The sequence below is a fragment of the Phaseolus vulgaris genome, chromosome 10 (genome assembly GCF_000499845.2).
Source record: "Phaseolus vulgaris cultivar G19833 chromosome 10, P. vulgaris v2.0, whole genome shotgun sequence".
Taxonomy (NCBI): domain Eukaryota; kingdom Viridiplantae; phylum Streptophyta; class Magnoliopsida; order Fabales; family Fabaceae; genus Phaseolus; species Phaseolus vulgaris.
In genome coordinates this window covers 20,384,552-20,412,289 of record NC_023750.2, presented here as the reverse complement: position 1 = coordinate 20,412,289, position 27,738 = coordinate 20,384,552, and the positions used below count along the sequence as shown (strand labels likewise).

Here is a 27,738-nt window from a genome sequence, read left to right as displayed (position 1 = left end):
GAATGCATGAGGACCTGGTCGCCTTTCGGGCCAGGAATGATGAGCTTAGCAAAGTGACTGAAGAGCTGCGTCAAGCCCTTCAGGAGCAGCGAGGGCGTCCTAGTGCTGAAGAAGTCGCGCCGTCGACACCGCCCCGTGTTTTTCCTATGCCTTTCGCTTAGGCGATTACTGACACGCCTATTCCTACGAGTGTGGTACCTGTTAAGGCTGTTTTCACCAGCGTGGAGGATCCTGAAGCTCATCTCACCACGTTCCACACGCAGATGATGCTGTCAGGAGGATCAGACGCCGTGTACTGCAAGATGTTCGTGAGCACACTCCAGGGAACGGCACTGGAATGGTTTGTGAGCCTGCCTACAGGTCACATAACTAACTTCCAGCAGTTTTCGAAGATTTTCGTCGAGCAATACATCGTGAATAAGGCACCGCCCAGGGTGTCTTATGATTTGTTTGATATCAGGCAATATCAGGGAGAGTCCCTCAGGGACTACTTGAATCGCTTTGGGGCGCAAATGGTCAGATCGCCGGCCAAAGATGAAGAAATGCTGGTCTACGCATTTAAGAAGGGCGTGCTGCCGGGACCATTCTGCGAGGCATTGATCAGGGCTCACCCCGCCACGTTCGCTGAGGTTAGGCGACTTGCGGTGGCCCACATCGCCGACGAGAGTGAAGTCGCCGAGAAGAGAGGAAGCGTGGCTCCCGCCAGGCCACGCGCCCAGACCAGGATCCAGCCACAGAGGGTGTTGGAGACAGCAGTGGCCAGAAGGGATCAGAGGACTCGCCATCCTTATGATCCAAGGAAGAACAAGGGTAGGGGCCAAGGACGCCCGCAACCAGCACGCCGGGAATACAATCGCCCGCCTAAGCACAAGTTTGTCATGGGATTGGCGGACCTGATCGCCATTCCCAACATATCAGCTAGGTTGAAAGCGCCCGAGAAGGTAGGCGACAAGGTGCTGGGACCAAAGCCAGACGCCTGGTGTGAGTTTCACCAGGGCTTTGGCCACACCGTGGATTCGTGCTTGGCTTTAGGATACCAGCTCAACGATCTGGTCAAGAGCGGGTTCCTAAATGACTATTTGCTGGATAGAAGGACGGGGGGCGCGTCGAGTTCCCAGCCAGCAGGTGCTGAGGCTCAGCAGCATGAGATGCCTACACACGGGGAAATCCACACCATTGCAGGGGGTTTCTCAGGGCGTGGATGCACCGCATCACAGAGGAAGAGATACGCGAGGTCTGTGATGACGGTGGATATGTTTGAAGACCACTCGCCAGATGTGGACATTACGTTCACCAAGCAAGACCTTCGGGACGTTGTGCCTCATGACAACGATCCCATAGTCATCTCGTTGATCACGGCAGGAAGAAAGGTCCAAACGGTTCTGGTGGACCAAGGAAGCTCGGCAGACGTGATGTTCTGGCCGACTTTCACGCAGCTGGAGTTACCCCTTGACTAGCTGAGGCCCTATGGAGGGTGTCTGTACGGTTTTGCTGGTGACCAGGTAGAGGTCAGGGGGTACGTAGAGTTGAGGACTACGTTTACAGATGAGGCAGGTTCGAGAACAGAAAAAATCAAATACCTTGTCGTAAATGCTCCTTCAGCATACAACATTCTGTTGGGAAGGCCCACGCTCAACAGAATAGGCGCCATACCATCAACCCGGCACATGAAGGTGAAGTTGCCATCTATGGAGGGGGTGGTGATCACCATCAAATCCGACCAGAAAGAAGCGAAGAAGTGCTATAAGAATAGCCTGAAAAACAAGAGGTCGGTAAGTTACGTAACAACCACCCCGCCTCCCGGTGTGAAGCCCAGATCGAAGGTAATAGAAGAGATCGCCGGAAGAGACGTGGAGATGGTAGATGCTGAGCTGGGGGAGGGGAACGCCGGTCTGGAGGAAGAAGAGGCAAGGAATCGCCCTGAGGAAGCGAGGGAACTGGGAATCGCCAGGGCGGTGATCGCCAGAGAAACCAGGCCAAAACCCGTCGAGCAGTGGCTCGAGAGAGAGATCGGGGGAAAAATCTTCAAGCTAGGAAGATCCCTAGAGGTTGAGCTCCAGGACCAGATCGCCAAGGTGATAGAGCGGCATCTGGATGCATTTGCATGGTCCGCTTCGGACATGCCCGGGATCGATCCCGACTTCTTGTGCCATCATTTGGTGATGGACAGCTTGGTGAGACCAGTGCGGCAAAGGAGAAGAAAGTTCAACGAGGAGAGGAGGCAGGCGATCAGGGACGAAACACAGAAACTCCTCGCTGCAGGCCATATCAGGGAGGTGCAGTACCCCGATTGGCTAGCCAATGTCGTGCTGGTGAAGAAGAGCAACGGGAAATGGCGCATGTGCGTCGATTTCACTGATCTAAATAAGGCTTGTCCAAAGGACTCATATCCTTTACCAAGCATAGATGCCCTGGTGGATAGTGCTGCAGGGTGCAAGTTGTTGAGTTTCCTGGATGCCGTCTCGGGGTATAACCAGATCAAGATGCATCCCATGGATGAAGAGAAGACTGCCTTCATGACCGAGAGATCGTGCTACTGCTACAAGGTGATGCCGTTTGGGCTGAAGAATGCAGGGGCCACGTACCAGAGGTTGATGGATCGAGTACTTGCACCGATGCTGGGAAGAAATGTGCAAGCGTATGTGGATGACATGGTCGTGACCTCGCCAGAGAAAAGCAAGCACGTTGCGGACTTGGAGGAATTGTTCACGACGATCGCCAAGTTCCGATTGAAGCTGAATCCAGAGAAGTGCATCTTTGGCGTGGAGGCTGGAAAGTTCCTGGGATTTCTCTTAACTGAAAGAGGAATAGAAGCCAACCCGGATAAGTGTGCCGTCATCTTGGCGATGAGGAGCCCAGCCACTGTCAAGGAAGTACAACAGCTAACAGGTCGGATGGCCGCCCTGTCTCGCTTTGTGTCAGCTAGCGGAGAGAAGGGCCATTCCTATTTCCAGTGTTTAAGGCGCAATAATAAGTTTGCCTGGACGAAGGAGTGCGAGGAAGCCTTCGTCAAGCTCAAGGAGTATCTGGCGAGCCTGCCGGTTTTGTGCAAACCGCTGGTGGGAACCCCTCTCAGGTTGTATTTTGCTGTAACTGAGAGGGCGGTGAGTGCGGTGCTCGCCCAAGACCAAGGTCAGGCTCAGAAGCTTATTTATTTTGTTAGTAAGGTGTTGCAGGGCCCCGAAACGAGATATCAGGCCCTGGAAAAGGCTGCGCTGGCTGTGGTATTTTCGGCAAGTTATTTCCATAGCTTCACAATTCTGGTGATGACCGATCTCCCCATCCAGAAGGTTTTGAAGAAGCCCGACGTTGCGAGAAGGATGGTGAAGTGGGCAGTGGAGCTGTCGGAGTTTGATATTAAGTATGAGCCCCGAGGCCCGATCAAGGGACAGATCTTCGCAAATTTCGTGGTCGAGCTCTCATCTGAGGCAACACGAGTTGAAGGGGATGACTTCCGTTGGGTACTCTCAGTGGATGGATCGTCAAACCAGCAAGGTAGCGAGGAGAAATGCCCCTTTTCTCCGCTAGCTGACACGAAGCGAGATAGGGCTGCCATCCGACCTGTTAGCTGCTGGACTTCTTTCACCGTAGCTGGGCTCCTCATCGCCAAGATGGCGGCACACTTGTCTGGGTTGGCTTCTATTCCTCTTTCAGTCAAGAGGAAACCCAAAAACTTTCCAGCCTCCACGCCGAAAATGCATTTCTCCGGGTTGAGTTTTAACTTGAACTTGGCGATCGTCGTGAACAATTCCTCCAAGTCTGCAACGTGCTTGCTCTTTTCCTGCGAGATCACGACCATGTCATCGACGTAGGCTTGCACGTTCCTTCCCAGCATTGGTGCAAGTACTCGATCCATCAGCCTCTAGTACGTGGCCCCCGCATTCTTCAGCCCGAACGACATCACCTTATAGCAGTAGCACGATCTCTCCGTCATGAAGGCTGTTTTCTCTTCATCCATGGGATGCATCTTGATCTGATTATATCCCGAGAAGGCATCCAGGAAACTCAGCAGCTTGCACCCTGCAGCACTATCAACCAGGGCATCAATGCTTGGTAAAGGATACGAATCCTTTGGGCAAGCTTTGTCCAGATCGGTGAAATCGACGCACATGCGCCATTTCCCGTTACTCTTCTTCACCAGTACGACATTTGCCAACCATTCAGGGTACTGGACTTCCCTGATGTGGCTTGCGGCGAGGAGTTTCTGTGTCTCGTCCCTGATCGCCTGCCTCCTCTCCTCGTTGAATTTTCTTCTCCTTTGTCGCACCGGTCTCACCATGTTGTCCATCGCCAGATGATGGCACAAGAAGTCAGGATCAATCCCGGGCATGTCCGAAGCGGACCAAGCAAATGCGTCCAGATGCCGCTCAATCACCTTGGCGATCTGGTCCTGGAGATCGACCTCCAGAGATCTTCCCAGCTTGAAGACTTTTCCTCCGATCTCCTTTTCAAGCCACTGCTCGACAGGTTTAGGCCTGGATTCTCTGGCGATCACCGCCCTGGCGATTCCCTGCTCCCTTGCTTCCTCGGGGCGATTTCGCGCCTCTTCCTCCTCCAGGCCAGCATTCCTCTCCCCTAGCTCAGCGTCTACCATCTCTACATCCCTTTCGGCGGCCTCCTCTGTTACCGGCGGTCTGGGCTTCACACCGGGAGGTGGGGTGGTTGTTACATAACTCACTGATCTTTTGTTTTTCAGGCTATTCTCATAGCACCTTTTCGCTTCTTTCTGATCAGACTTGATCGTGATCACCACCCCTTCCATGGATGGCAACTTTACCTTCATGTGCCGAGTTGACGGAATGGCGCCTATCCTGTTAAGCGTGGGCCTTCCCAACAGGATGTTGTACGCTGAGGGGGCGTTTACGATGAGGTACTTGATTTTCTCCGTCCTCGACCCAGTCTCATCTGTAAACGTGGTTCTCAGCTCAATGTACCCCCTGACCTCCACCTGGTCACCAGCGAACCCATATAAGCACCCTCCATAGGGCCTCAACTGGTCGAGGGGCAACTCCAGCTGCGTGAAAGTCGGCCAGAACATCACGTCTGCCGAGCTTCCTTGGTCCACCAGAACTCTGTGGACCTTCCTTCCCGCTGTAACCAATGAAATAACTATGGGATCGTTGTCATGAGGCACAACGTCCCGAAGATCCTGCTTTGTGAACGTAATGTCCACTTCCGGCGAGTGATCTTCAAACATGTCCACTGTCATCACCGATCGCGCTTACTTTTTCCTCTGCGATGCGGTGCATCCACCACCTGAGAAACCCCCTGCAATGGTGTGGATCTCCCCGTGGATAGGCATCTCGTGTTGCTGGGCTTCTCCACCTGCTGGCTGGGAACTCGACGCTCCCCCCGTCCTCCTGACCAGCAGATAATCATTTAGGAACCCGCTCTTAACCAGATCGTCGAGCTGGTATCCTAAAGACAAACACGAGTCCAAAGTGTGGCCAAAACACTGGTGGAACTCACACCAGGCGTCCGGCTTTGACCCCAGCACCTTGTCGCCCACCTTCTCAGGCGCTTTCAACCTAGCAGATATGTTAGGAATGGCGATCAGATCCGCCAGCCCCATGACAAACTTGTGCTTAGGCGGGCGATTGAATTCCCGGCGTGCTGGTTGCTGGCGCGCTTGGCTTCTTCCCTTGTTCCTCCTATCGTAAGGATGGCGAGTCCTCTGGTCCTTCCTGGCTGCCGCTGCTGTCTCCAGCACCCTCTGCGGCTGGATCCTGGTCTGGGCACGTGGCCTGGCGGGAGCCACGCTGCCTCTCTTCTCGGCGACTTCACTCTCGTCAGCGATGTGGGCCACCGCAAGTCGCCTGACTTCAGCAAACGTCGCTGGATGAGCCCTGATCAAGGCCTCGCAGAATGGCCCTGGCTGCACGCCCTTCTTGAAGGCATAGACCAGCATTTCTTCATCCTTGGCCGGCGATCTGACCATCTGCGCTCCGGAGCGATTGAGGTAGTCTCTGAGGGACTCCCCATGGTACTGCCTTATATCAAACAGATCATAAGACACCCTGGGCAGTGCCTTATTCACAATGTACTGCTCGACAAAGATTTTCGAGAACTGTTGAAAATTGGTTATGTGGCCGTTTGGCAGGCTCACAAACCACTCCATCGCCGTTCCCTGGAGCGTACTCACGAACATCTTGCAGTAGACGGCGTCTGACCCTCCCGACAGCATCATCTGTGTGTGGAACGTGGTCAGATGAGCTTCTGGATCCTCCACGCCGGTAAAGGCAGCCTTAACCGGAACCACGCTCGTGGGAATAGGCGTGTCGGTAATCGCCTGAACAAAAGGCATTGGGAAAACACGAGGTGGCGTCGACGGCGCCACCTCTTCAGCAGAAGAACGTCCTTGCTGCTCCTGAAGAGCTCGACGCAGCTCCTCAGTCACCTTGCTGAGCTCCTCGTTCCTGGCGCGAGAGGCGACCAGGTCCTCATGTATTCTCGCCTGCTCTACGCGTGAGGCTTCCACAGTTGCCTGCAACGCGCGCATCATCTCCGCCATCTGCGCCATGGTCATGGCAGCGGCACCTTCGGCAGCGGCAGGCGCCACGGGACTGGAACGATTGCTTCTCATTTTTCTCATTAACTTCAGCGAATCACAGGAATGCAGCGGACAATACTTCGACCTCGATCGAATCAGCGATCAATCGGAGAGAACATTGCGAAACTGTGCGAGAAAACTCAAGAACACCGTAAGCCTCCAAAGAAAACCACAACTTCGCCAGAAACCACCGCTTCTCCGCGAACAATCCAAACAAGCGAAAGAACTCGAACCTCCACCAAACAGATCACGTGCAAACAGCAGGAAACCTTACTCCACCGATTGAAAAGCCAAACGAACGGCACAAAACACAAATTCACCGAACGAAACTCAAGCAAACAGCGAACGACGGTTGCACCAGCACACAACCTCGCAGAAAACTTCGAAAACTTCCAAAAACTCACGCTGTGGATGTGAGCAAGTTTTACACGACCGCACGGTGGGCGCCTGATGATCCTGCCTGTTGACCGGAACGCTGGAAACTGCCTCGTCAAGGGATCGACGTGCGCACCGCTTCTCACCTCCGTTCCTCTTCGGGATCTATCTCAAGAACCTGCAAAGAAACAGCACGGCGCCGCTGCGACCGATCGCACTCCAACGCTCAAGTCAGTGACGGTATCACCAAATACTAAGAACAAGAACCGTGCAAATCCTCTCTCACAGTCAGCTCTATCACTCGCAAGCGTAAAGTGCATAAACTGAACGTGCGTACCTCAGAAAGTTTGTTAAGAACTCTTATATACCTGGTGGCTTTCTCTCTCCTGGCAGTTACAGACTCGGACACGTGGCTCGCATCCGACTGTACACGTGCCATCATCTGGAGGCTCCCTGACTTGGCGCTGCTTCTACTCTTATTTTGGCTAAGTTACTTATGCATGGTACTGCCCAATGCATAGCTAACTTAGGAGTGCGATCTCTACTGGAACGGGCGAGTTGGGGGCCTTCATGCAGCTTCCCTGTGGTCTCGCCGGCCGCCTTCATAATCTGCTCCTCCTTCATCTTCGGCGATGTGTTTGCTCTGGCGATCTCCAATGACTAGGTCGCCTGAATCTACATCTGGCGACTTCATCTTCAACCTGGCGATCGCCTATTCTGGTAAGCTGGAAATCGGAACACGCCAACTTAACAATTGGCGACTTACACGTGCCCCCCGACTTCCTTCCCTTCTGCCAACCTGGCGCCTTGTCAACACGCCTATACTGTAGCAGGGTGCCACGTCATCACACCCGACCACCAGGGCGGTACATAATACATAAAAAAACATACAAATTCGAAATATAATAAATACTAAATAATATAAAATTTAAACTACACAATAAATTATAATACATAAACCAAAATTAAAAAAATGCAAAAAAAAAATTAAAAATTTAAAAACCAACCTTGTGGGTGAACCAAGTTGTTGGTGAAGAGTGGAAGGGGAGAAAGAGGAACAGCGGTAGCGGCGGCGACAACGGCGACGGAAGCAGTGGCGAAGTAGCGAGGGAGAGCCAATGGAACAATGCCTTCGACCAACAATGGAAAGAAAAACGAAAGGCATTAAAAACGAAAGCCAATGTGAAGATTGAAAGGAAGAAAGCGAAACTCTGGAATGGTAATGCGTACCTTCGACCAATGCAATGAAGTTCGCAAACGAGAGAAAAACGAAGAAGATGAATAGTGAAAACAAAAGAAACTACGAAACTGTTGAGGCGCGTAAATTTTTTAAGGTAAAAAGCATTTACAAATGCGGCTAAACGTAAAAATCGCATTTGTAAATCTAGCTTTTTGATTTATAAATGTGGTCGTTTGTATAGCCGCATTTGTAAATCAAGCGCTTTGATTTACAAATGCGGCTATACAAACAACCGCATTTGTAAATCAAAGCGCTTTGATTTACAAATGCGGTTATTACGTTTAGCCGAATTTGTAAATCAAAGCGCTTGATTTACAAATGCGGTTATTAAAATAGCCGCATTTATAAATAAAATTAATTTTAAAAATGCCACCGCGTTTTTTACGAATGCGTTTAAGGGCTAGGCCGCATTAAATAAAGAGCGCTATTTTCTTATTTTTGTACTAGTGATATAGTCACTAAGATATTCTTAATATTGTTATCGGACGACCTGAGCCCGTTGGATATGTTCGTGTTGTTGGATATGGGGTGGGGATTAACTCATACTTTGGCCTTCATCATATAGCAAGTAACATTCGTGCAGTCAACCTTGCCAAGAGTATTTTCTAGAATTACGGAAATAGATAAAGGTTGAGGTAACTCAAGAGATTAAAGAAAGTTTAATGAAGGAGTTTAATAAGCGGATGGATAGGGGTTTGAAAAGTGATGGGATGGTTTAAGACTCTCAAAGCAACTATCTACTATGGTACAAGATGACCCACTTCCTATTAAGAGAGCCAACATTAAAGGGAGTTTTTTAACAGTTGATCTATCAGGGGATGACTTTGGCTCAACTAGCCAATGCGAGTTATATGTTGATTATGATTCTTCCATCCGATTCATTGCCCTAGGTAAGTTTTATGAAGGGGTCATAGTGTTACACAATGTCCCTTTTCCTTCTAAATTGATAAAAGGTCACGGTGGAGAAGGTCCTTTATGGTGATGTTGCAGTTCTTGTGTCGACATTAGAGGTGACAATTGTAGCAGAGGCATTACATACTTTCATTTCCTGACCTTGACATCTCTTCAAACCATTATTAGACTCTATGGTGTATCTTTGCACTAATAGGATTATATATCAAATATGTTATATACTAACTAATTTAATTATTTGTTTATTTGTTTATGAGTAGCAGAAACCAAAGACAAATCTGCCTCTGCAAAAGAAGAAAAAATTCTCCATTGATGATCCTGTGGTGGCATTTGTGGAAGTTGCTACAATTTTAGACACATTCGTCGTAGAAGTTCCATGGGATGCCAATGTTTTTGGAAGGCATAGTGATGTACGGTTGTACTTTCACATGTTAAATTTGTTGGACCTTGCATCCAAAATTCAGGAGATTAACATACAGTTCTACAATTATGGATGATATGAGTTCAGTTATTAAATTATTTATAGTTGTCATTTATTATATATATTAGTAATAACTTATTAAAATTTAGGTATATTTATGGATTATGGTTGAATGAGGGAAAACAAGATACATATGGGTTTTTAAACCCTCAACTCATTCAATCACTTGGTAACAAAAAGTTAGAAACACAAACATACATTACCACTGCCTTAAAAAATGGAGAAAAAAAAATTTATATTTCTCCGTATATCCATGAATAAGTTCATATTCTATAAATAACTTATATTAAATTATTGAAATAAGAGAATTATTGATCAGTTATTGAAATAAGTTCATATTCTATTTGTTATATAGGCATAATTTACAATTATTGATCATATATGTTCAAGATCATACCGCTGCATGGTTTTGCATCTTGCATAAGGAACCTCCTAACTATTTTAAACACATTATAGATAGGTACAACAGTTTCATTTAATATTTATTATTACTTATACATTACATAATGTTATGTGTTCGAATAAGAAATCTTATTATTTCAGTGTTTATTCTGAATATAACATGTTGAGTGGAAGCGGAAGTGATCCTGCCTGTTGACCGGAACGCTGGAAACTGCCTCGTCAAAGGATCGACGTGTGCACCGCTTCAAACCTCCGTTCCTCTTCGAGATCCACCTCAAGAACCTGCAAAGAAACAGAGCGGCGCCGCTGCGACCGATCGCACTCCAACGCCCAAGTCAGTGACGGTATCACCAAATACTAAGAGAACAAGAACCGTGCAAATCCTCTCTCACAGTAAGCTCTATCACTCGCAAGCGTAAAGAGTATAATCTGAACGTGCGTACCTCAGAAAGTTCGTTAAGAACTCTTATATACCTGGTGGCTTTCTCTCTCCTGGCAGTTACAGACTTGGACACGTGGCTCGCATCCAACTGTACACGTGCCATCATCTGGAGGCTCCCTGACTTGGCGCTGCTTCTACTCTCATTTTGGCTAAGTTACCTATGCATGGTACTGCCCAGTGCATAGCTAACTTGGGAGTGCGATCTCTACTGGAACTGGCGAGTTAGGGGCCTTCAGACACCTTCCCTGTGGTCTCGCCGGCCGCCTTCATAATCTGCTTCTCCTTCATCTTTGGCGATGTGCTTGCTCTGGCGATCTCCAATGACTAGGTCGCCTGAATCTACATTTGGCGACTTCATCTTTAACCTGGTGATCGGAACACGCCAATTTAACAACTGGCGACTACGCGAACCCCCCGACTTCCTTCCCTTCTGCCACCCTGGCGCCTTGTCAACACGCCTAAACTGTGGCAGGATGCCACGTCATCACTCCCGACTACCAGGGCGGTACAGGAAGTGAAACGCAAAAAAGCTCGTTTGGGTGCACCTTAAGGTATTTGAAGTATATTTGTTCACTCACTACTTTAATGTGTCTCATTCATTCATTTAATAACATTTATTTTGACTTGCAGTGTAACCAATATGGAAATTATGAGTGTGGTTACTATGTTATCTAGTGGATGTCGACTATTGTGCAAGTTAGAATTGATAGAGGTTGGGATCATGTAGTACCTCTATACAAAAACACTTTAAAATGTGGGGTTTATTATTCATGCACTAACTCACAAAAATTTCAAATGTCATGGTTTTTCAATGACCCACAATCGCTAGATTGGAAGCATTCAAGTATCTAAAGACTACATGGTCAAAATATTTTGTAACATTTTTCATATATTGTAGAACTTTTTTAAGAATATTATATGTACTTAATTTATTTTATGAAGTCTTTCGTATTTAAATTATGATATTATATGCATTATTGTTCTAGAAATTTGATATTTTATGTAGGATTAGAGGATATATATAATAATACAACAATTTTGAAAAAAAAAGCATTTTTAACGACAGTTTAGACCCAAACCGTCTTTAAAAAAATAAAATAAAAAATCTAGAACACTCATTTATTTCTTCCCTATTTATTTTCCATAATAACAACGGTTCACACGTGTCGTTAATAGGTTTTATAATGATGGTTCGGGATCGTCGTTAAAAATTGTTTATTTATAACGACACCTAAAGTAACGACAGTTCTCAAATCGTCTTCATATGATCTTTTTAACTATCGTTAAAACAATTTTTTGTAGTAGTGATGCTTGTAATGGCCAATATGAGTGGCTAAGTCTTCCATTTGGGATTTGAAGTAATCTGTTCAAACTCTTATGTATTAAGGTGTTTTTTTATTTATAATATTCTCTTCTTGATTGATAATTGGTATTATCATTTTATTCTTAAAGTTTGAATCTTTTTTCATATTTTGAATGTTAGATTTGACTGGAAAGTACTTCTAAGCATCTGACCTAAATCATAATGCTTAACATATTTGAATGTTAGGAATAAATTTGAAATGTTAATTGTTTTATAATTTATAATATTTGTTCTCAATGATGTTTTTATAAATATGTGAAGAATTGATATAAATGATTTTTATATGTGAGAAAGATTGACTCCAATCCCAATTTCCTAGTTGAATCATCCAAATCATTTACTTTTCTTTTATTTAAATTTATGATACAAACAACCTTTTAAACAAACTTTTGAACATCTTTTAATATTTAGTGAATATTATACTTGAGAGTTAAGAACTTGAGTTTAATATTCTTTCTTAGAGACAGTTTATTACTTTTGAGTCGACACACTTGCCAAATTAAAAAGTAATCAATCCATTCATAAGTTTCTTTTTCTTGCAAATTTCAAATTCAGATTCTATTTCAAATATTGTTTCCGATATCTTTTTCTCATATTTTATTTATGAGATTTTTTAGATTTTATTCTCTAATTCTTTTTTCAATTTTCCAGATTCTATGTATTTGTTTCTAAATCTATTTCAAATAAGCCAATTGGAGGACTTTGATTAATCAATCACACATTAATGAAGCATACTCTTCCATAAGGTCGTTTGTTTTAATAAGAATTAGACTGTTTGTTGTATTAAAAATTGCAGTTAAAAGTACAAATAAACCAATTAGGTAAATTAATGAATTTTGTGATCTGCACAATCCGCCCGTTTTGTCATCCCCACTCCCTCCTTTGTTTAAACTTCTTTTGTGTTCAGTGTATGATATATGATTATGTTTATATCTTGGTTTATTAACATAGTGTTTCTTATTGCCTATTCTAATATTACCCAACTGTTTTTTTAAAGATTTTAAATTTGAGACCCCCAAAATCTAACAAAATCAAATCTTTGTCATATGACGAATAATGAAAATGTCTTCAACACTTCTCTACTTTCGAAAGATTTTCCACATTTTATATTCGCCAAAATCAGATGGGAAATGAGAGAAAAAAATTGAAACTACGGAAGCTTGGTTCATTTCATATAACAATTATATGTGTCATTATTAAGTTATTTAGGGCGTTTCATAATGATAAGGGTGTTCAAATAGCTAAACAAAAATATGTACTCAACCAAAACAAGGAAAAGATTTACCCGAGACTAATACAATTCTCCCAAACTTTTTTTTCCCTGCTAGTGATAATAACTTTAACGAAGTGATATTAAAAGCTCAAATTATCCATAACACCCAATTTAATGAAAATCTGCTGCTACAGATTTATCAGTTCATCCAAAGATGGGTTGTTGGGAGTAGTAGGAGCGGAAATTTTGTGTGCTATAAGGACTGGAAGCACTACTTACAAGGCTTGAAAAGAGTACAGGATTGGAAGTAGCACATATAAGGTGCATGGTATTCACAAAACTGGAGGTGTTGAACAGCCGCAAGGGTCTTACCAATTCTCCTTAGTTTTTAGATATGCAGACTATATCATTAGTGCTGGTGTTTTTTGAAGCAACTTTCAAGTCTTTTGCCCTGCTGGTTTTTATGCAAGAAAACTGGGTATGCTGGCTGTGTGGGTTGTAGTTATCTAGGAAGCTTAAGCATGTTACCTTTTATGCTATAATTTTTGTTTTTAGTTTAAGAAACATGTAAAAGGTTAGAACACCCTAAAGTTTCCCTTTTACTTTAATTTAATTATTTTTTACCAATAAAAAAATTTTATTTAATGAAAATTTTAGAACCAAGTCTACAGATGATAACTTAGTTGAGTTAAGAAACTATTATTAATTGATTTATTTTCTTTTTTTCTCGGTCCGGTCCAGACTCTCATGCAAGCTGGTAATAAACTACAACAAGAATACTAACTTTTAATTAATACATTAAAGCCTTTATTTTTGCCTCTTATATAAATGAAGAGATACAGTGTATTGTGTTGGCATCAATTGCGTCATATTAATTGATAGGTTAACTTAATTTCTAGCAAGCCAATCATTTAATAATTTAATCAATCTAAAGAAAATGATTGGAGAGAGTAATTCTTTTATCGATTATTGTACTGGATTGGGGCTTGGTCAACCGCCTATCTCGATAATAGCTCGGTCCTATGTGTGGGCTTGCGAGTGGTCAGTTCGGCTATTGGGCTCGGGTAGAGATTATGGGTTTAACCCAATTGAAGGAACCCGTAGAAAACGAACACAATGTGGTTGTCTTACATAGGGGTAGGGCCTATTGTGTGTATGTGCTTATAGATAGTCGTGTATGTCTGTTTGTTGCATATTGGTTACCAATAAAGTATTTTTTATAGATGCTGATAATAACCCTAAAAGATAAGGGTGCGCGCTTATACAGAATGTTGAATAATTTATGTCCATGACAAGTGGGTTTTTTGTTATTATTTTATGTGCTCAGTTTTATTTTCAGTTAGGATTTTATTTCCCTTGAGCAAGTGCTATTGCAAAGATGGTTATAAAAAATGAGTGGATCTCTAGATAAAGGTAGGCTTTCTAAGATACTTGACCTTGTTGTTACTTTTGATGGGCCCTAACTGACTTGATCGTGGGAGTATAATCAACAGGTAGGGTGCCCTTTCTCACAACGAAGCCCTATTCCAGGACAACCAGACAACGTGATCCCTACCACCCGCGAAAGGCAGTCAAACGGCGAGAACATTTGACGTCCACCGTGGGGCTCGATAAAATCTGATCCCATGCACAACTGCGATCGAACTTCTTAGCAAGATGAGGGGTACTAGGCAAGGAACATCGGGACCAGAAGCAGTCGAGGCTCCCACATTGCAATAATTTATGGAGAAGATAAGAAATCTCCAGGAGGCTAACGAGTAGTCTAGACAGGAGCAGGAAAGATTACGTGAGGAGTTGTGTCAAACCAATGAAGACATCCGTCGAGATTTACAATGGCGCGACCCACGTTCAGTGAAGGAGAAAAGGGGCAAACCTACCTGTGAGGGATTGCCCTAAGCCCTTTTTACGAGCGATCATGGACAAATTAGTGCCAGCACATTACATCACGTCTAAAACCATCTTCACAGGGGTAGAAGACACTGAAAACCATCTCATGGCTTTTAATGCCGAGATGATAGTTTCACGAGGATCAGACGTTGTTCGATGCAAGATGTTCATGATTACTTTCACAGGTACGACGTTACAGTGGTTTAGTGGGCTCCCTGATGGCCACGTAACCTCTTTCGTACAGTTCGTCAGGTTATTTCGAGAACAGTTCACCGCCAACCAGGTTACACCTTCGGTATTATACGACCTTTTCATCGTCAGGAAGAGAGAGGGGGAAACGTTGAAGGAGTACTTGAACAGGTTTTGGGCGCTCATGCTGAGACTCCAGACCCATGACGAAGACGTGATGGTTACCGCCTTTGAGCAAGGAATCACAATGGGACCTTTCAGTGACTCTTTGAATAGAAATCAAGCGGAGACGTTCTTCGAGATCCAACGAAGAGTTGTCGCACACATTAACATCGAGGAGGCTGTAGCAATACCCGAGACAATAGAGAAATTAAGGTTTCCCCAAAAGCCTGACAAAATTCTGGGGTCAAGAAACGACGTTTGGTGTGAATTCCACAAAGGCTTCGGACACAGTATCGAACGGTGCCTAGCACTAGGTCACCAATTGACCGAGTTGCTGAGAGAAGGCTTCTTAAAAGAATACTTGGAGACTAGTCTGGAAGAGCCTCAAGGAGAGGTGATCTCGGCAAAACAGACTCATGAAGTACCCGTCAACGGAAAGTTGAATACTATTTCGCAAGGATTCTCGGGGGGCGGTAGCACCGCCACCAAGCACAAAAGATACGCAAGAGTCGTGATGTCCTTGGATGTGAGAAGCGTGGATACCTTGCCCGAGGCTAACTAGAGCTTCACGAAGTCTAACTTGGGATATGTGGTTCCCCACGACAATGACTAAGTGGTGATATATGTCGTCATGGTAGGGAGGAGAGTGCACCAGGTTCTTATCAATTAGGGCAGCTCGGAAGATGTGATGTTCTGGTTGATGTTTGTCAATTAGCGGATATCTCCCGACCAGTTGAGGCCACACGATGGATGCTTGGTAGGCTTCACGGGGGACCAAGTAGAGGTGCGGGGGTACGTTGATCTGAGGGCGACCTTTTCTGATGATAAGGCTGCAAGGACCGTTGTACATTGTAGTTAATACACCTTCAACCTACAACTTACTCTTGGGCAAACCCTCCCTTAACAAGTTGAGGGCAGTAGCCTCAACCAAGCACATGAAGATGAAGTTACCCTCACTAGAGAGGGATGTGATCGTTATTAAATTAGACCAGAAGACCGCCAAAAATGTTATGAAAGCAGCTTGAAGAATAAGAGGAGGACATACTCGGCAGTCGCCGTCCAAGGAGGAGGAACTGTTGAAGTCCTAGAAATTGGAATCGCCAGCGAACGACGGTCAGGGCCCGCGGGTGAGGTCCAAGAAAGAGAGATAGGTGGAAAGGTGTTCAAGATGGGTGCTTCAGTAGATCCAACATTGCAGGACAAGATAGTTGAAGTAATAGCCAAACACATGGACGCATTCACTTGGTCCTCCGCTGACATGCCTTGGATAAATCTTGATTTCCTATGCCATAGATGTTAGAAATGATGGCTTAAACTAGAGGGGGGGAACTGTTTTATCAAATATTTTCGCAAATACTTGCTTCAAAATGAATTCTTAACAAACAACTCAGATAAGCACTTAAGGAAGGCAATCAAACAATCTAACAGAAACAGTTATCAGAATTTCAACCAGTTAAAGTTATGATTTAATCGGTTGTTTGTAACAGCGAAATATCAAACAGTTTGAGAGTTTGAGAGAAAGAGAGATTTACACACAGGAGTTATACTGGTTCACTCAATCACTGAGCTACATCCAGTCCTCAGTCAAACCACTGAGTATTCCACTATGTAACCAATCACAGATTACACAAACCACACCACAAAGAGGTGACTTTGAATCCCACAAAGCCTACTCACCCCCTTTGCACACACCACACCTCTGGACAAAACACCCTCTGTCTTTACAGGTTTTCAAATACAAAAAGTATGTAATATGAACAATTAAAAGATACTAAACAGGATAGAAAGCACCTAGATTTACAGAACCAGAGATCCTATGATCAACACTTGTTACCACACAGCAAAGTGTGACAACAATCTTGCTTTTTAAAATCCTTTCTTAAAATAAATCTCTTTCTCAAATCTGAATCAATACCTGTTGTATTTCTAGTATCTTTTGATTTGAAAATGAAGCTATATTTATAGCCTTTGAAAAGCTACAATTTAAGGCACATTTGAACAACTGACTCAGTTTAAAACAGGTTTCAAAATACTGTTATGAAAACACACATTTAACCGGTTGAAACCACGATTCAATCGGTTGAATGAGTCAAACAGTTACACAACTGATTCAAAAAGCAGTTTCACAACTTCCAGCCAGCTAAGTGACAAAACCGGTTATTTCGATAAATCAATCGGTTGTTTTCCCTTTGCTTGGAAAAACACTTAGTTTCTTAAAATAGTTTTAATCAAGCTTTGTGTAGGCTTCAAGAACTGATCTTACAAAGATTCTAAACACCCTACTCTTAAACCCAAACCTAGAAAGTAGCACAACTCCAGGCTTCATGTGGATTTGATACATCAAAGCTCCCATCTTCAACAATAGACTTGCTATGGATGATAGGGTCTGCCCAATGATCCAGAGAAGGAGAAAGTTCAGCGAGGAGAAACGTTTCATTATAAGGGCGGAGACTCAGAAACTGCTGAGTGCTAACCATGTCAAAGAAATTCAATACCCCGAATGGTTGGCAAACATAGTGTTGGTATAAAAGGATAATGGGAAGTGGAGGATGTGTGTCGACTTCACGGATTTGAATAAGGCCTGCCCCAAGGACTCGTACCCTCTACCGAGCATCAACTCCTTTACTGACACTGCTTCGGGTTGTCGCCTACTGAGCTTTCAGGGACACATTCTCAAGGTACAATCAAATACGTATGCACCCTAGTGATGAAAATAAGACCACCTTTATGGCTGAATTTGTAATCTACTGCTATAAGGTCATGCCTTTCGACCTTAAAAACCTCGGTGCCACATACCAGAGGTTAATGGACAGAATCCTGGCTCCCCTTCTCGAGCAGAATGTACAAGCGTATGTAGACGACATGGTCATCACATCCTTAGAGAAAGATCAACATATTGCCGAATTGGAAGAGTTATTTGGGCCAAAAGAAAAGTACAACCTGAAGTTTAACTCGGAGAAGTGCGTGTTTGGGGTAGAGGCAGGAAAGTTTCTCGATTTTCTTCTAATCGAGAGGGGTATAGAGGCTAACCCCGACAAGTGTGATGCGATAATTGGGATGAGGAGTCTCGCTAATGTAAAGGAGGTCTAACAATTGACTGGACGCATGGTTGCCCTGTCCCGCTTCTTGTCGGTAGTGGTGATAAAGGGTATCCGTACTTCCAATTCTTGAAGAAGAACAACAGGTTTACCTGGACAACGAAGTGCAAGGAAGCCTTCGTCAAGCTTAAGGAATATTTGGCTAGTCCCCCTATCCTAGGCAAACCATCCCGAGAACACCCCTCCGCCTATATTTTGCCATCACAGACTGAGCAATTAGCTCGGTAATCGTGTAGGAACAGGACTAGGCACAAACACCGATCTACTTTGTCAGCAAAGTATTACAAGGGCCGGAGGAGCGTTACCAGGCTATTGAGAAGGCAGCCTTGGCAGTGGTATACACAACTCGAAGACTTCTTCATTACTTTCAGAGCTACACAGTAATTGTAATGACTGTTTTACCCATTCGTAAGGTTTTGCAAAAGCCCAACCTAGCAGGACGAATGATCTGCTAGTCTGTGGAGTTGTCCGAGTTTGATATAGAGTACAAGCCATGGGGGCTAGTCAAAGGGCAAGCGTACGTTGACTTCGTGGTGGAGCTCGTAACTGAGGGGTCGTGTTCTGACCCGGGGATTTTTGGTGGATCTTATCGATCGATGGATCCTCTAACCAGCAGGGTAGCAGAGCAGAAGTCATACTTGAGGGTCCTAGGGGTCTGCTAATTGAGCAATCTCTGAAGTTTTCATTCAAAGCCAGTAATAACCAGGCCAAGTACGAGGTCTCGATAGCGGGAATGTTATTGGCACAAGAGTTGGGAGCACTAAATTTATTGGTAAAAAGCGATTCGCTGCTTGTTAAAGGACAGGTTTCAAGAGAATATCAGGCCAAGGGCCCACAGTTGGCTTCATATCTTAGGTATATTATAACGTTAAAAGGGAGTTTCGCCGAGTTCAAATTGATACAAGTTCCTCGGGAGCAAAATTCCCATGCAAACCTTTTGTCCAAGTTGGCAAGCTCGGGAAAGGGAGGCTGGCAAAGGTCGGTAATTCAGGAGACTTTAAAGGCACCCGACACTGTAGGAGAAGGTTCAGAGGAGGGATAAACTTGGCACATGGGAAGAATAATAAGTCGTTGACTCAAGAAACTCTGAGAGTTCCTCGAGTAGTTGCGTACGAGATGCCATCGGACGAATTAGTTGTTGTTTCGCAAATCGACCTCACGGAAACCTGGATTACACCATACCAGCGTTACCTGGTTGATGGTTTACTCCCCGCTGAACCTACGCAAGCTAAGATGATCGAAAGGAATGCGGGGAGGTATACCCTGGTTGATGGCAAGCTATTCTGTCATGGATATGCTCAGCCAACACTCATGTGCGTAAGTGGGGACCAGTGTGTTCGAATAATGTCGGAGCTACATGAAGGAATTTGTGGCAGTCATATAGATGGCTGATCTTTGGCATTGAAAGCTATCCGAGCTGGGTTTTATTGGCTGACTTTTAAGGAAGACTGCAGGGCTTACGCTCAGCAGTGCAAGCAATGCTAGAAGCACGCTGATTGACATCATGCGCCGACTGAGCAGTTACGTTCAAAACATAGCCCATGGCCTTTCCACACTTGGGGAATATACATCTTGGGACTTTTCCCTTTGGCAATACGCTAGATGAAATACTTGGTGGTGGCCATCGAGTACTTTACAAAGTGGATCGAGGCCGAGCCGGTAGCCCAAATAACCGCTCATAAGATACAACATTTCGTTTGGAAGAATATAGTATGTCGTTTTGGAATTCCCAAGCATTTGGTATCAGATAATGGGACGCAATTCGCCAGCCAACAGTTGGGCAAGTTGTGCTCAAAGCTCGGGGTCAAATAGATATTTGCCTCAGTAGAGCATCCTCAAACGAATGGTCAGGTGGAGTAGGCACACCGGGTGTTGTTGAAAGGCTTGAAGAGGAAACTAGAGAAAGCTAAGGGTACGTGGTCGGAGGAGGTTCCTTAGATTTTATGGGCCTACCACACTACTCCTCAATCCACAACTAAGTAGAAACCTTTCAGTTTGGTATATGGGGCAGATGCCATGATACCAGTAGAAATCCACGAAAACTCCCCTCGTTTCCAAAATTTCGTGGTGGAGGAATCCAACGGAGGAAGAACGACAAATTTGGATCTACTAGAGGGGGTCCGTGAATAGGCCCGTGTTAATTCGGAGGCCCTGAAAAGAAAAACCGAGCTTAGACAGAGGACTAAGTTCAAACCAAGACAATTCTGAGTTGCGGACTTGGTAATGCGAAAGGCTCACTCTTATCAACTGGAGACTAAGTTATCTCCAAAATGGACCGGACCGTTCCGTGTGGTTGAGGCACTCGGAAATGAAGCATACAGGTTAGAAACCTTATAAGGGGGAACCATTCCTCGAATGTGGAATGTTGCAAATTTAAAGTTTTTATTTCAGTTAATTTACCCTCCCAAGTACTTATTGCCAAACTACTTGAATGTGATTCTTAGAGATGGCGCTCTTTTTCCCTTAAAGAGAGTTTTTTAATGAGGTTATCTAATGAAAAGTTATTCTTGATAGTACACTATTTCCTTTATGTTTTCTTGAAATCGACGCATGGTGTGATAACCTTTCTCAGTAGTATCACTCAAGTAGGCGCCCTGTCTATGAAACAGTTACCTATGGGTAAGTACGAACCTGAAGCGTCCGAGTTGGGACACAATGAGTCAGGTTAGCTCGGTGAATAGTTGTTCACTCGGGTCTAGGCGTTGTGTGAGACGAGTAAATGTTGCACGATAAGTCGGGCTAGCTTGGTGTGTAAGCCACCACTTGAGTCTAGGCGCTACTAGACAAGTAAATGTCGCACGATAAGTTGGGCTAACTCGGTGTGTACGTTCGAGTCTGGGCGCTCTGTTGGATGAATAGATACCGCATAGGGGAAACGTTGAATAAGTCAGGTTAGCTCGGTGAACAATTGTTCACTCGGGTCTAGGCGCCCCGTGAGATGCGAATGGTGTATGTCGTTAGAAGCTCAGACAACTACGAGTTCGATATCAAAAGGGATTCATGAATAGACACGGTGCAAAAATCGTGATCAAAGGAGCCCTTGAATGAGTATCATTACCAGAAGCGATTCGTATAACCTCATCATCCTGCGCTCGTTTAAGGTAAAACATTAATTGCTTTTAATGATTGTGTTTGAAACTTGTCTAAACTAAGCGATTAGATGCATTGTTATCTTAGTTACTTTGAGGGGTGAGAAATAACAAATTAAGACAAAAGTTTGCATACATAAGATAACGCCAATAAAATGTGAAAAGAAGTTGTTCGCTAGAAAAGCACAATTAAGTTAGTTTGTGGCGTGCTTGATTACTTCCCCTTGAGCTCCCTATCCACCACAACCTTAACCGGTGCCAGCTGTGAAAAATCCACTTTAGGGTAAAGACTGGAAGCTTGCTCTACAACAACTTCAAACCCCACCAGAAAGGCTTGGGTTGCTTCGTCTATGTAAACTTCAATCTCGCTAGCAAGGAACCCATCCTTCTAAGCCAACTCGTGCTACAACTTTTTGCGATGATTCATCTCCACAACTTCCTGTTCCTTGGTCGCTTTGGTCTTCTCAGCTACGAGTTGCTCGGTACGTTGATAGAGAGCTTGGAGGTGTGAAAGCTCCTGTTGCACGCCAGGCACCTTTCGATGAAGCTCGTCATTTTCCTGAATCTTGGATTCAGTGGCGATCCCTTGGCTTTGTATCTTCTCCACGGCCAAGCAGCTTGTGGCCAGAGCCTATCCAAATTGTTTTATGGCTTCCTCGAGCGAATGGCGTCCATTATGAGCCCTTAGCCTCTCCTCGTCTTCAGGCAATAGCAGGGCACCCTCAATATGAGCAGAAACATCGAGATTGGGGTCCCATAATCCTTTCCTTCTGGAGCTTTCAACGCCCCCCTCGAAGTTGGACACTATGACTGGGGAGGGAGATGGAGCTCTGGGTGGAGACACTTGAGCGTAGCTGGCCTAGCCACGAGAAGGGGAGGTAGTAGAAGGGATGACAAGGACTTTCCTTTTTAGGGGAAAGACTAGTCTCGAGCAGGTGTCTTCTTCATCCTCGGTAGGTGCGTGGGCCTCAAGAGCTTTCAATGGCTTTTAACTAGCCATTTTGACTTTCTCGCCATGTTCTCCAGTTCTTCTTTGCTAAATCTGGCCAACATCCTCCCTGTAGTAAGATAGAGAAAAGAGATTACAATCTATAAAGAAAAGGAGAACTCGCTAGGTCTAAAAAAGAAATGTACCGGTATAACTCTCTAGGGCATCTGAGTCAAACTCTCTACTCAACAGGTAAGCGATGTCAAAAACAACTTGTAAGCTCTACAAGAACTTACAAACTTCCTAGTCGGAGGATGGCAGGTCTTCCAAACGTCGGGCCACAGTGAAATATGGTTTTTCGGTCCAATATAGAGGGAACCCATCCAGAAGGGAGGATGATATTTATTGGCACGAAATTTTAAGAAGTGACCCTTGAAGTTCATAAAAGAAGATTGGAAAAGGGTAAGCAAGCCTCTTCCACGGGCACCGTTGAAGGATACCCAGAGTTGGCGGCCTAGCTTTTTGGCCTAAAAGAAGTACAAGAAAACCTCCACAGATGGCGTAAGGCCGAACTGCATGCAAAAAAAAGCAAAGGCTCGGACAAATGCTCAACTATTGGGATGTAGCTGAGATGGAGCGATGTTTAGCTCGGTTAAAAGATATTTTTCGAAGTAAGAGGAAGACGTGCACGGACCTTCTTCAACACAGTTGCATAGAAAAAACAAAAAGGATTCCCAGGATCGGAAGGCTCGTCACAACATACTGGTTCACCTTCTCTACAGGGAACTACATGTAACCTATCATTTTCCTCACCAAAATGACAGCCATTTTTTTTAGGGTTACTATTCGCTCAAAGGCAGTAAATGAGGAGGTCTCTTACAAAAGGTTTTGGGGAGCTCAAGGGTATAAGGCTTTGTAATCCATGACAGGGTTTATGTAAAAACACAACATACAGGCAAACTGCAAAAAGAAAAATTCAGACCAAACAGAATAAGTAATAGCAAGTCCGATGCATGAACATTTTAAGATATGAAGATGTAAGCGAAATAGGAACAAACATGATCATCGGCGGAAAGAGTAAACTTTGAGTGCAGGTTCAACTCATACAGTATAGGAAAGGATCTCAAAGATATAAATAGATTGAAAAAAGAAGATACCTGTTAGAGTTAAAAAGAAGAAACTCTGAGGAGGAAGGCGCAAGAAGAGTGAAAGGCAAACTCGAGGGAAAGGAAGGGTTTCGAATTCAGAAAAATGAGGTACGAAACTTTAAGAGGGATTCGAAACGTTGTGTTAGGGATTAATTAAGGTGAAACGTTGTGTCAACGACGCTTCGTGTACTGTGCCTACCTAACCCCTCTGAGACTATCATATCAGTTGCCAAGACAATCACACTCTCTGCTTTACCTAGCTAAGCTCAAGCCTGGGGCGCTTGTGTATTAGACAGGGGCTCAGTCAACGACTTATCTCGAGTGGTCAGCTCGGCTATTGGGCTTGGGTAGAGATTATAGGTTTAACCCAATTGAAGGAGCCCGTCGAAAACAAACACAATGTGGCTGCCTTACGTAGGGGTAGGTCCTGTTGTGGGTATGTGCTTATTGATAGTCGTGTATGTTTGTTTGTTGCATGTTGGTTACGTATAAAGTATTTTTGATAGATGTGGATAATAACCTTAAAAGATAAGGGTACGCGGAACATAATGTTGAATAATTGATGTACATGACAGGTGAGTTTCCTGTTATTATTTTATGTGCTCAATTTTATTTTGAGTTAGGATTTTATTTCGCTTGAGCAAGTGTTGTTGCAAAGATGGTTATAAAAAAGGAGTGGATCTCCAAGTAAAGGTAGGCTTTCTAAGATACTTGACCTTATTGTTACTTTGGATGAGTCCTAACTGAATTGATCGTTGGAGTGTAATCAACATGTAGGACGTCCTCTGTCACAACGGAGCTCTATTCTAGGACAACCCGGCAACGCAATCCCTACCACCCGCGAAAGGCAGTCACACGACAAGAACAATTATTAAAAATGAATGTTTTTCTAAACATAATTGAGTAAAATAAAATAAAAAACTTTTTGTATTTATGATATATTTATCTAAGAAGATATCTCGTATCAAATTAATTAAATTACATAACTTTTAGAATACTTTCTAATAATTAGACATTAAAATTTTATTGCTTATTTTTCTTCTTTGACAACATTTTTTTGTCATTTCCCATTTAGCTCGCCCTCTGTATTTGATTTAATTCAACATGTCAAAAATGATAGAATCAAAATCAACTAAACGATATATTCCTAATACTACAAGAATGAGAACCACTCACTCTTTTTAGCTCAGTGGTTATTGAATTATTGCATTTCATATGTAACTCATGGTGGTGAAGCTTTTGGATCTGGTAGTTAGGATGATCCGCCATTTTATTGACACGTGAGAAAATGATAAATAGGAACTACTCAATATAAATATTTTAAAAATATATATTATGTAAAAAAATAAAAATACAATTTTATGTAACTCTGTGAAGAGTGAAGAGTGATGAATGACTGTTATTCAGTTGCAGTAGTTGGAAATAATATAATGGGGTTGGTCCATGCATGCATAATTGTGAATGAAGAATTATTTTTATATTTTATAAAAATGTTTTTGTAGGCATAACATTTTATGATAGCATTTAATATTGGTTTGGCATTTTGTGGTGGGAAGGGTCTGTTGTGTAGTATAAATAAGGGTGAGGAAAGAGTGTTTGATTCCAGGCCAGTTTTCTTGCACCTCTTTGGTCTTGCACCTCTTGGTCTTGCACCTCTTTGGTCTTGCACCTCTTTGGTCTTGAACCTCTTTGGTTGTGATAGAACACAAACACAAACACAATGGTTGCAGCAGTTGTAACTCTTGCATACCTTGCTCTTCCTCTTCTTTTGTTAATCTTTGTCCAAAATCTTAGAAAGGGGAAGGGGTCACGGTTTCCACCTGGTCCAAGAGGGCTTCCCATAGTAGGGAACCTTCTTCAGGTGGACAGTACAACTCTCCATCTGCAGCTATGGGAACTGTCAAAGAAATACGGACCTATCGTTTCCCTTAGATTTGGATCAAGGAGAGCCATTGCTGTTTGCACCTCTGAATTGGCCAAAGTGGTGTTGAAAGACCATGACCTTGAGTGTTGTGGACGACCTAAATTACTTGGCCAACAAACACTGTTCTTCAAAGGCTATGATGTTATATTCTCCCCATATGGTGAGTTTTGGAGAGAAATTAGAAAAATTTGTGTTCTCAATGTCCTTAGCCAGAAACAAGTCTCAACATTTTCACCAATAAGACGTAGTGAGTTGAAGAATATGATGATAAAAATATCTAGGAACGCTTCATCTTCAAAGCTTACTAATTTTACAGAAGCGATGATGTCTCTTACGAGCACAGTGATATGTAGAATTCTATTTGGGAGAAGCTATGAAGATGACGCAGCGGAGGGGAGTAGGTTCTATTCACTACTCAAAGGTTGTCAAGAGATGATGGTTGCATTCTTTTTCTCTGATTTCATTCCTTCCTTGGGTTGGATCGATACTGTAACTGGAAAGAAAGCTCGTCTTCGTACTATTTTCAAGGAGGTTGATGAGTTCTTCCAGGACGCCATTGATGAACACTCTGATCCAAAGAGAAAAGTGAATCCAGAGAATCAGGATGTGACAGATATCATTCTCAAACTGCAGAAGCAGGGTTCGAGTTCCATAGAAATGACAGACGACGTGGTCAAAGCCATCCTCATGGTATGGATAAGCTTCTTCTTTTCCATTTCTTGTCATTTACTTTTTTCTATTTCTCTAACTAACTCCATTCACTTCTCATGTCTCTCTTCAGGACTTGCTTCTAGCATCAACAGATTCAAGTTCAGCCTCATTGGTGTGGAATATGACGGCACTACTGAAGAATCCAAGAGTGATGAAGAAAGTGCAAGAGGAAATAAGGAGTGTGGGAGGAAGAAAGGAATTTCTAGACGAAGATGATGTACAGAAGTTTCCGTATTTGAAGGCAGTGATAAAAGAGACATTCAGATACTATCCACCAGGGCCAATTCTTGTGCAAAGAGAAACAAATGAAGCATGCGTGATAGGAGGTTACGAAATACCAGCAAAGACAACATTGTACGTGAATGCGTGGGCGATCCATAAGGACCCTGATAACTGGAAAAACCCATTTGAGTATTATCCAGAGAGGTTCTTGGATAGTAGTGTAACTTATCGAGGGCAAGATTATGAGTTTCTTCCATTTGGTTCTGGTCGTAGAGTTTGCCCTGGGATGCCTATGGCTATTGCCTCCTTGGATCTCATCCTTGCTAATCTTCTTAATGCTTTCGATTGGGAATTGCCAGCAGGAATGAAACCAGATGACCTTGATGTTTTGACCGATCCAGGACTCACCGTTCACAAGAGGAATCCTCTTCATCTTCTCGCCAAACGTGTTATCTAAATCTATCTTTCTTTTTATTATTGTTTGCACCATACCCAATCCTACTGCCACAAAGTAGGTAAATAAGGGCCCATATCACTTTTCATTACCTCCATCCTCTCTTCTCCCCTCTCAACATCACCTCACATCTTGTACTCATCATCTTTTACCATCTTATGTTAATGTCATTTTTATCATCTACTATAAACCTCTCTCACACATCTCATTTTTTCACCCTAATGCTATAATGCCAAATTTTTTAAATCTAAAATATTCAAAAAGGAAATTACGTTAATATAACTTAATTAAGTAACAAATAATTGTTGAATAAAAGTAATTAGATAAATTTTGAAATTTAATCAAAGGGGTGGGATAGAAAAATAATTTATTAATCCATCGATATACACATTGTTCGAACAATGATTTCTTGTATCTTTCAAGATGGTTTGACAATAGAAGCATTCCTTGAGACAATCTTATTCCCATATATTCATTTAAGTCATAATTATTAATGACTTGGGACAACCTTTAGAACTTCTACTAGTTGTTGGATTGGTGCAAAGTTAAGGATCTTTTTGTGTTAGTGGATAATCTTTGTCATTAAATTTATTAACTTCATCCAACTTGTAGACCTGATTGATGTACATGTCGAAATCATTGTGGACATATTTGCACACTATAAGCACATGAAAACGCAGGAGGTGAAGTTTTTGAAACTTCCCACACAATCACACCATTGTTCATCAAGTCTAATAGCAAATTTTTCATCTAGTTGAACTTTTCTTTAGTAGGTCATCTCCTCCACCAAGAATTTTGTGCTACTTCTATCAAATTCAAGCATCCTGTGAATATTTCATTTTGAATGAGCACCTTCTAGTATCTTTGATGTAACTTTGAAATAGAGATGACCAACATTAATCACTATGGTTACCTTCCTCATTTTTTTTGTTTAATTTGTACCTTGTG

At 43.4% G+C, this 27,738-nt stretch overlaps 3 protein-coding genes across 3 annotated transcripts; all 3 read left to right on the top strand.

Moving 5' to 3' along the window:
* Nucleotides 1–14,893: 14,893 nt before the first annotated feature.
* On the top strand, nt 14,894–15,778 carry LOC137816473 (uncharacterized). The gene has a single exon (XM_068619622.1). It carries the CDS (start codon nt 14,894–14,896, stop codon nt 15,776–15,778), a length of 885 nt encoding a protein of 294 aa, XP_068475723.1.
* Nucleotides 15,779–17,588: 1,810 nt separating this feature from the next.
* Nucleotides 17,589–19,706, top strand: LOC137816464 (uncharacterized). The gene is made up of 4 exons (XM_068619608.1): nt 17,589–17,719; nt 17,880–18,300; nt 18,931–19,169; nt 19,334–19,706. Exons 1-4 carry the CDS (start codon nt 17,589–17,591, stop codon nt 19,704–19,706), a joined length of 1,164 nt encoding a protein of 387 aa, XP_068475709.1.
* Nucleotides 19,707–25,005: 5,299 nt separating this feature from the next.
* Nucleotides 25,006–26,980, top strand: LOC137818380 (5-OH-xanthotoxin synthase-like). The gene is made up of 2 exons (XM_068621774.1): nt 25,006–26,093; nt 26,185–26,980. Exons 1-2 carry the CDS (start codon nt 25,200–25,202, stop codon nt 26,791–26,793), a joined length of 1,503 nt encoding a protein of 500 aa, XP_068477875.1. The 5' UTR covers nt 25,006–25,199; the 3' UTR covers nt 26,794–26,980.
* Nucleotides 26,981–27,738: the final 758 nt, after the last annotated feature.

Excerpts from the sequence above, each read along its gene's own strand:
- LOC137818380 (XM_068621774.1), top strand. The coding sequence starts at position 25,200 with ATGGTTGCAGCAGTTGTAACTCTTGCATACCTTGCTCTTCCTCTTCTT. Across the intron at positions 26,094-26,184 it reads TGGTCAAAGCCATCCTCATG|GACTTGCTTCTAGCATCAAC; the intron begins GTATGGATAAGC and ends GTCTCTCTTCAG.
- LOC137816473 (XM_068619622.1), top strand. The coding sequence starts at position 14,894 with ATGGACAAATTAGTGCCAGCACATTACATCACGTCTAAAACCATCTTC.
- LOC137816464 (XM_068619608.1), top strand. The coding sequence starts at position 17,589 with ATGGATGATAGGGTCTGCCCAATGATCCAGAGAAGGAGAAAGTTCAGC. Across the intron at positions 17,720-17,879 it reads GAAATTCAATACCCCGAATG|GGACACATTCTCAAGGTACA; the intron begins GTTGGCAAACAT and ends CTGAGCTTTCAG. Across the intron at positions 18,301-18,930 it reads GTCTCGCTAATGTAAAGGAG|GGTAGCAGAGCAGAAGTCAT; the intron begins GTCTAACAATTG and ends TCTAACCAGCAG.